The sequence below is a fragment of the Bremia lactucae genome (assembly GCF_004359215.1).
Source record: "Bremia lactucae strain SF5 chromosome Unknown BlacSF5_NotPlaced_200_SHOA01000120.1_2678225bp, whole genome shotgun sequence".
Lineage (NCBI taxonomy): Eukaryota > Oomycota > Peronosporomycetes > Peronosporales > Peronosporaceae > Bremia > Bremia lactucae.
This window is the reverse complement of record NW_027152213.1, coordinates 1,909,421-1,918,389: the sequence shown is the minus strand read 5'-3', so window position 1 is coordinate 1,918,389 and position 8,969 is coordinate 1,909,421. Positions and strand designations below refer to the sequence as shown.

General features: G+C 45.2%; 3 protein-coding genes across 3 annotated transcripts; 2 read left to right on the top strand and 1 right to left on the bottom strand.

Moving 5' to 3' along the window:
- The first annotated feature begins 720 nt into the window (after positions 1–720).
- On the top strand, positions 721–3,015 carry CCR75_002137 (uncharacterized protein). Its single transcript, XM_067960237.1, has 4 exons — positions 721–971; positions 1,083–1,989; positions 2,050–2,673; positions 2,738–3,015. The coding sequence occupies exons 1-4, from the start codon at positions 831–833 to the stop codon at positions 2,806–2,808; spliced, it is 1,743 nt and encodes a 580-aa protein (XP_067814292.1). The 5' UTR covers positions 721–830; the 3' UTR covers positions 2,809–3,015.
- A 1,600-nt stretch (positions 3,016–4,615) lies between these two features.
- On the bottom strand, positions 4,616–5,196 carry CCR75_002138 (uncharacterized protein; the record flags this gene model as incomplete). Its single annotated transcript, XM_067960238.1, has 2 exons — positions 4,616–4,922; positions 4,982–5,196. The coding sequence occupies 2 exons, from the start codon at positions 5,194–5,196 to the stop codon at positions 4,616–4,618; spliced, it is 522 nt and encodes a 173-aa protein (XP_067814299.1).
- An 84-nt stretch (positions 5,197–5,280) lies between these two features.
- On the top strand, positions 5,281–5,703 carry CCR75_002139 (uncharacterized protein; the record flags this gene model as incomplete). Its single annotated transcript, XM_067960239.1, has 1 exon — positions 5,281–5,703. The coding sequence occupies one exon, from the start codon at positions 5,281–5,283 to the stop codon at positions 5,701–5,703; it is 423 nt and encodes a 140-aa protein (XP_067814298.1).
- Positions 5,704–8,969: the final 3,266 nt, after the last annotated feature.

The window sequence follows — 8,969 nt, the reverse complement described above, 5'->3', positions numbered from 1 at the left end:
TGCGCCCTGGAACTGCTACCAGGTGTGGCGGAGACTTATAGACTCAAAGAGTCTCTTAGTTCTATAGAACTAACGGGCTTAACAACTCAGAGAGTCGTACAAGCTTTTAAAGCTTAATGAATCCTAGTTTAAGGGATTCAGGGGTTCGTAGAACCAATTGGCAACAAGTGTTCGAGAGCGTGTACCTTAGAAAGGCTTCTCTCTCTCACAGATCAATGCGCAAGCCTTAGGTAGGCACTAGACGCTTTAAGATCAAAGGGGAGCTGAACTTGATTTAATTATTGAAATCTAAAAACCTCGCTCTAGCTAATCTAAAATAAATTTCGGTGGCCAAATTTATATCTGGCGGCAGAAATGTTACCCATAATAAATGGAATTTTAGTAATTAAAGATTTTAATATAACAAAAGGGTATTTTACTCATAAAGTAAATGTACCACAACAACGGCTCACCACCGAGTATAATAATATTTGTTTTAGAAGTTGAAACTCTTGACAAAAGAAGCAGCAAGATCAACCCCCAAGAATAAATTGAATACTGTTCAGATGGTAATCTTATCCTAAGCCTGCACAACGAGCAAAAAGTTAATTGACGTGTGCACGTCTTACACAAATATGCTTTTGCGTTGGTCTAAATCAAAAATTACTTCGATGGACATGGTAGGGCTGAGGTTGGTAAAGGACGCAGGGTAGGGACACTGACGACGGACAGGCGCGAATGGGAATTTTTCGTTGCCGAATCTTCTTTTGTGTTTTGTACTCGAGCTTTTTTAAAAAGGAGGTGGTGCCATACTGAAAAAAAGAGCCCGACAGCAACTGACTTCTATAGTCATGAGCGTGTTGTTTGCCATGCTAGCGATCATCGCGCTTCTGCAGTCTACGGCGACAGCCGCGCCAGTCGATAGTGTGATTATTGTGCGCGGCAACAAGCTGTATAATGCTAAGACTGGCGAGCGCTTTTTCATGAAGGGGGTACGTTTGAAGGCCGAAAAGGCACCAATTTTAATTCATTTTTTATGGCAAATCGTGCTCAGCACGATATAAAGATACTCATTTTGAAAATGGTGTGCCCTTGCGCTACAGTTAACGTACGAATATGCTGTGAGTGACGAGTATTACGACAAATATTCGAAGGCAGTGATCGAGGAGAACCTCGCGGGCCTCGAATTTAACACGCTGCGTCTATACAATATTCACCCTGGTTCCTCATATAAGAAATTTATGGATGACATGGCCAAACTTGGCGTTTATGTGATGGTGTCAGCCTCGCCTGATAATGATGAATACTATGGCAAGTACCGGTACTCAACTATAACCAAGAAATTAAGCTGCACGGGGAAAGTTTCTACCAGTGGAGGAGCTAAAACCGTGGATCAGACCGAGACCTGCTACCCAGCACTTCTGCTTGAATATGGCAAGAAGATTATTCAGAACTTTGCACAGTACGACAATACATTAGGCGTCGTTGTTGCTAATGAAATCATGCAGGAGGATCTTACATCTGCTTCGTGCGTTAAGGCTTACGTGGCCGATCTAAAGAAATGGATGGCTGTTAATGGCAAGAAGTTACGCATTCTACCGCTCGCCTACGCTGCTGCTGATAGTAGTAATGACAAAGTGTCTAACGCCGACGATTACCACGTGATTAAAGTCCAAGGATTGCTGTGTGGAGACAAGATGATCAATGGCATGATGGCAGAAAGCATTGATATATATCTTATCAACGAATATCGATGGTGCCCCGACTCGACGTTTGCAGAAGCGTTTCAGCGGTACATTAACATGGCACAAGGCATTCCCATTGTTGTAGCTTTTGGCGAGTATGGCTGCAAGCTTTCGAAATCCACTCCACGTGACTGGACCATGGTTCCGTACTTGTACGAGGAACCTTCAAAAACAAAAGAATTTTCAGCTGTTTGGTCTGGTGGTTTGGCCTACTCGTATGGGGAAGCGAAGCTTTCGAAGGATTCACTATTTCCAATGTTTACAGGTGAGATTTTTTGCAAGTTCTTGCAAGTAGCATCATTTTGATATTTTATTGTAATCGTAGGTGGTAGCATTGACTTCTTGTCAACTCCCAGTTCAAAGCCGACGACCGATTACACGAATTTAAAGGCCATGTTTGCTAAGTACTCGGGGTACACTGATGACGCAGCATGGGCCGACAGTTCAAAATGCTCGTGGCAACCTCCATTGGATACAAAGACGCAGTCAACGAATACGCTTGCAAGCGAGCATGGCTGGATCATCGATAGTTGCTCAGAAAGCTTTTTGAAACTCTCCAGCACCGATTCGTGGGTCTGCTCTAGCCGTGAAGGCGTTGTTTGCACAGATGATGGGGGTAAGTGTGACGTTGCCCTCAGTGGTACTATAGGTACAACCCAGGAAGATATTTGTGGCTCGTACGTGGTTATTAGTGGTGGTGGCAATTGCAAAACTACGTCCGACTGTGGTGGCAATGGACAATGCAAGGAATCGAATGGTTCGATGACATGCAGCTGTTTGTCGTGTTACACGGGCACGGACTGCAGTGTTAAAGATATCAGCTCCTGCGCGACGCTAAGTAGCTCGTCCTCGGCCCCCCAGGCGATATTTTTTGGCATTGGCGTGTTTTTGGGTCTCATGGCGGTTGTCTTTATCGCTCTCGGTGTTGCAGCAGCCAAGAAAAGAGCTGGTAAGTGGCGTATTTAAATCATTTGATAGTTTTGAATTTTTAACAGTCGCTATTTTTCATATAGATACAAACAAGCTGGCGCAACAAGTCAAAGCCGGAGGTACCACTGCCCAATCGGACGCTGCTGCTCAGTAGAGTTGCTAATCTGTAGTGACCACCTTTTTAATAAACTTTTTAATTTTCTTGACACTTTTCTTGCAAATCACCCAGCTGATTAATTGGGTTTTATCCTCCATCGGATCCGCACCATTCGCTGATTGTCACACCAATTCCGCATCAAGTCCGCCACAATGCCGCCAAAGGGAAAGAAAGTTGAAGAGGTACTTAACGTCAACGACGACAATCATTCTCAATTCGGTCCAGTCTAAACTGACGCATTAAACTTTTATCCTGTAGCCAACGCGCACGTACCTGGGTCGCCCCGGTAACAACGTGAAAATTGGCATCGTAGGAGTTCCCAACGTCGGCAAAAGTACCTTTTTCAACTGTTTGTCAAAGCTGCATATTCCGGCTGAGAACTTTCCCTTCTGCACCATTGACCCAAATGATGCTGTGGTACCGCTTCCCGACCAGCGCTTTAATTGGCTCGTTGACAAGTACCACCCCGCGAGCGTCGTCCCCCCCGTAATGTCCATTACGGATATCGCTGGTCTCGTTCGTGGTGCTGCTGAAGGTGCTGGTTTAGGCAATGCCTTTTTGTCTCACATTCAGGCCGTGGATGCTATCTACCACATGGTGCGCGGTTTCGACTCGACAGAAGTGACTCACGTGGAGGGTAACGTGGACCCCGTGCGGGACATTAAAATTATTCAAGAGGAATTGCGACTTAAAGATATTGAGCGTGTGAAGAAAGAGTCGGTCGGCGTGAAGAAGCTCGCAGAGCGCGGAGTGGGCGGCAAGGAGAAGAAAATCGAGTATGAGGCATTGTGCAAGATTCTAGAATGGCTCGAGTCGGGCAAAGACGTGGCCTTTGGAACGTGGTCGGCTCAGGAGGTTGAAATTCTCAATACCATGCAGTTGCTAACGGCCAAGCCCGTTGTGTATCTCATTAACGTGAGCAAGCGTGACTACTTGCGCAAGGCAAATAAGTACTTGCCCAAGATCGCCGAGTACATTAAAGAGCGCGGCGGCAACGAGCCGGTGATCCCACTCAGCTGTGAATTTGAGCTGGAGCTTCTCGACCTTGATAGTGCTGGTCAACTCGAGACATACTTAAAGGAAAATCCAACGCAAAAGTCAATCCTGAACCGTGTTCTTCGTACTGGTTACCAAGCTCTTGGCTTGATTCACTTCTTCACGGCTGGAAAAGATGAAGTACGGGGCTGGACGATTCGCAAGGGACGAGTGGCACCTCAAGCTGCTGGCGTCATTCACACGGACTTTGAAAAGGGGTTTATTATGGCAGAAGTCCAGGCATTTGCTGACTTGAAAGAATGTGAGTTTATTCTTCGATTTTGTTTGATTATAATTGCTAACGCCACTGTGACTTATATTCGGCAGTGGGCTCGGAAGAGGCCGTAAAAAAAGCTGGAAAGCTGAAACAGCAAGGCAAAAAGTATGAGGTCCAGGACGGTGACATTATTTTCTTTAAGTTCAACAACTAAAATGAACAAGATTCGTAGCTTTGAGTAAGTAACGCAATCTTAGTGCTGAGCCTCAAAGCCAATTATCAGAATAAGTTGTGATATTCATTGCCAATTGTAGATGATGTTCATCATCTGCAAACAATTTGTTACTTTCCGCAATGAAATAGAGCATGCACGTGAGTGCCATGAGTTGCCATTTTTTTGAATAAAAGTTCTCTTATTGCTTGGGATTGATATTGAAAAGGTAGTCATTGTGGTAATGGCAACTACAATGCAAATGATAAAGCTGCCTGCGAGTGTCTGTCAGTCAAACGACTTCGAAATTTAAGACATAAGATTAAGGTCTTTATTCTTTCTTAATTAATCTTCTCTTTCTCCTGCTGCAATGCTAGCATCTTCTCTAAGAAGCTACCGTCGTTAGGAATTTCTGTGACACCTCCGGGCGTCTCAGGTGCCTCTTCCATCGTTTTTTCCCTCATGTCTACCACTTCTTGATCAAAATTCTTTGCTTTGCCTCGTTTTCTGCGTCGCTTCCGCTTTTCCGTGCGCTTGCGCATCTTGGCCTCAAACTCCTCAGCTTTGCGTTTGCGCTCGGCTTCGAACTCTTGTTGCGCCTTTTTATCGTTGTAGCGCTTTTCCATGACTGCAACTCGCTCCATTTCGCTGCTCATCACGTGTCAGCACATTATGAAAGTATCTGAAAAGCCAACAGAGCACCATACCGTCTTCTAGCGGCACGGTACGAGTGGAATTCACCGCTGCCGGCGCCCGCAGAGCTTCCGGAGACGTTGTCCACTCGATTCACATGTAGCTTTCCGTCTTTGATCTCACTGGTAGTGCCAGAAGGCTCTTTTTCCTTGACCGTTGCATCGTACGCCACAGTAGCGACCTGCGCGTCCTGATCGCTAAACGTTTGCACGGTCGTGTAGCGACCCATCCTTTAACTTAAAATAAACAATTTCATCTAACTAATTATTTATTTAAGGAAAATTTTCGAGTTATTACGAGCGGCTGCAAAAGCATGAGCAAAGTTGCGCAGGCTTCTAAGGTGGTATGGCACGTAGTGGATGCCAAGGGACAAGTGTTAGGTCGCTTGGCCTCCCAGCTAGCCCCGATTCTTCGTGGTAAGCACAAGCCCACGTACGCGCCCAATGTGGATTGCGGAGACTATGTGGTAGTGATTAACGCCAAACACATTGATCTCACGGGCAACAAGTGGAACAATAAGTTATATCGCTGGCACACAGGCTACCCTGGTGGTCTCAAGCAGCGAACTGCAAAGGAGTTGTTTGAACGCAAGCCGGAGGATGTACTGCGCAAGGCTGTCTTCGGCATGCTCCCGCGCAATCGGATGCGCGCACTGCAGGACAAGAAACTCAAGATTTTTTTGGACGAGACGCATGATTATGGCAAAGAGGTGGGCGAGAACCCCGTCATTTTGTAAGACATTAGACGAAGAATGCTTCATGGATAAACACCTAGCTTTTTAGCAGATTGAATGCCTTTCTAGATGCAACCTCATCATTTAATCGGAGCTCTTACTACAACTTCGTTCCTAGCAGAAGGTCTCGTAGCTAAGGTTAGGCACTAACGCCGAGAAAGCTAACTTTTCTATCCCAAAGATTGCAGCAAGCTATTCTTCTGACGCATGATCAGCCTGTTTGTGCACTCCTAGAGTAGTAACGGTAACACCACTCCAATGACGTATACATGGCATCGTTGCCAGGGTCAGAAATTGCACTGAAATGTAACGTCAAAGCAGCAATTGCTTCTACAACCACGATATAGAAGCAGTTACGAGTCGTCAACCTCGAGATATAAGGCTTTTTAAGACTTTTGCGCCGACGAAGTTTAAAAGGACGCCGTCTGTCAGGATGAGGGTAAATTACGACTGAATTAAAATTAGTTTAAGTAACCGATACTTTTGGTATACTCCTTAAGGTATCGCCTATCCTTAATCTAATTCTTACTGAGTATCATCTCTCCTAATTGCGCAAACCTTTTTACTTGTTTTTATTATGGCGCATATGTAAAATTGAATTAAAGAAAATGAATGGTTTAAAAGGTAAGTCGAAATGAGTGGTCAAGGGCTGAGCAAGATGACTGGTCCTTACATCCTCCCCGATTTGATCTCTCGTTGACGCTGATTGAAGTTGGCGACGAGATCCTTCCAGTGGGAGACATGGCGAATATTTTTCTCTTTTTCCCAACTGGCTTCTTCCTTAGTTTCGCCATGCCGTTGTACGAGCCAGTATGGTTGACGATTGAACTGGCTTTTCTTCAAGAGACGTTCAATAACTTGAAGATGATCCGCTGTGCCATTATCCACGAATTTGGATGCTTTCGGTATCGGACGACTTCGAAATTTTTCTGGTGTCGGCTCATACTTTGATAGAACATCGACATTAAAGGTTGGATTTATCTTATTCATACTTTGTGGTAACTTAAGCCTTGCCACATTAGGATTAATCATTTTGATAATTTCGAATGGTCCCACCTTTCTTGCCGCAAACTTAGCTCGTGGTGTCCCCATATCTTTCGCAGCATGTTTCAACGATATTCTGCAAGTATCAAGCATAACTAGATCTCCAACCTTGAATTCAACTTGATTTATTCGGCGTTTTTGATCGTAATATTGCTTTTGCGAAGCTTGTGCTTTTAGGAGATTTCTGCGAGCCTGATCGATGATCTTTGTTCGTTCTTCGATAAACTCTTTTGCGTATACGTCAATCTCATTTGGTTGACTATTCCAGCCTAGAGCCTTTTGCCATGTAGAGCGTTCCTTTCTTCCCGTATCTATTTCGAAGGGAGAGTATCCCGTGGATGCACTAACCAGTGTAGAGTGCGCATACTCTATGCTTCCCAAGTGTTCGGTCCAGACAGTGCCATGGTAAGATACCATGCATCTGAGTGCGTCTTCTACCACAAGGTTCTGTCGCTCGGTCTGTCCATCGGCTTGAGCCCGATGAGTAGTTGTCATACTTAGACGAACACCGATGATCGTCATCAAAGACTTCCAAAACATGGACGTGAACTTGCTATCTCGGTCACTAATGATAACTTCTGGAAGACCATGGTGTCGAACTACAGCATCAAAAAATACTTTTGCTGTTGTGCATGCATCATCCTTAACGTGCACTGCTGCGTACTTCGTTCGTTTGGACAACTTATCGACAACCGTTAGGATGGCATCAAATCCATTGGACATAGGAAGCCCTGTTATGAAGTCCATTGACACCACTTGCCAGCAAGCCTCTGGTATTGGAATTGGCATGAGTAATCCGTTTTTTCGTTGATTATCATGTTTCCAACGTGCACAGGTTTCACAGGTTTTGACATATTCCTTGACGTCTTTCTGCAACGATTTCCAGTAATACCACTGAGCCACTCGCAAGTATGTTCTGCGATTGCCCGGATGAGCAGCAATTGCCGAATCATGATATTCCGATATTACTTTCGTTCGCAAACGGTTGTTGCTGGGCACGCAAAGACGTATAAGCTTATTTGACGTGCGCAAAAACAGCAAGTCTTCTTGCTTGACAAACAATGAGCTTGCTTCTGAGTTTTTCCATGCTTCTTTAAACTCAGCATCTCTGGCGTAGCCTTGTTGAAGTAGCTTGCGAACTTCTGGTGACAACTCGACATACGACGCTGTCATTAAGGTGGCAACTTGCAGAGCCTCAGCCTCCTCCCGGGGCAGAGTTGGCACCGAGGGTGAGCAAAGTAAATGTGTACCTCGTTGTTGGCAACTAGAATCGCACTTATGGAAGTGGATATTGTCCACGACAGTATCATCAGGCCGGCGCGAAAGCGCATCAGCTACGACGTTTAAAGCACCATTAATGTGGTGTATAGTAAACGTATATTGAGCGAAGGTGGTCAAGTATCGAGCCAATTTCGGCGAGACTTTCGGATGATGAAGCAGCCAAGAGCAGGCGCTATTGTCCGTGAAAATCTCAAACTGGTGACCATAAAGGTAATGACGCCATTTGTCTAACCCCGCCTTAATTGCAAATAGCTCCTTTTCATGAGCAGGCCAATTAATCTCATGGACTCCAAGCTTCTTTGAATAAAACGCTATTGGATGGTCATGTCCATTGAGAAATTGCGATAAAACACCTCCCACGCACGACCCTGATGCATCCGTAGTCAGTACAAATGGGCGTGAAAAATTGGGCAGAGTCAGCACAGGTGCAGCTTGTAAGGCAGACTTCAGCCTTGCGAAGGAATCTTCCTGTTCTGCATTCCACAGCCATGGAGAATCTTTCTTAACAAGATGACTCAATGGCAGAACTATGTGCGCAAACTGATGAATAAAGCGGCGATAATAACCAGCAAGACCAAGAAAACTTTGCAATTCCTTTACGGAGGTCGGTGGTGGCCATTTAGCGATTGCTTCCGTCTTCGTATTATCAACGGATAATCCTTTGTTGGAAACAGTGTGCCCCAAAAAGCTGACCTCTTGACGCGCAAACTTGCACTTGCCGATGTGAGCGAATAGCGTTTCCTTGCGTAATACGTCGAACACGATAGCAAGATGGCCAAGATGTTCGTCATAAGAGATGGAAAATATGCAGATATCATCCAAATATGCCACAACAAATGGGAACTTTCCAAAAAGTACACGCATTAAGCGCGACCAAATGCCAGGCATTCCAGCAAGACCCATCGGAGCAACGCACCACTGATACGTCTCATTTGATGTATGAA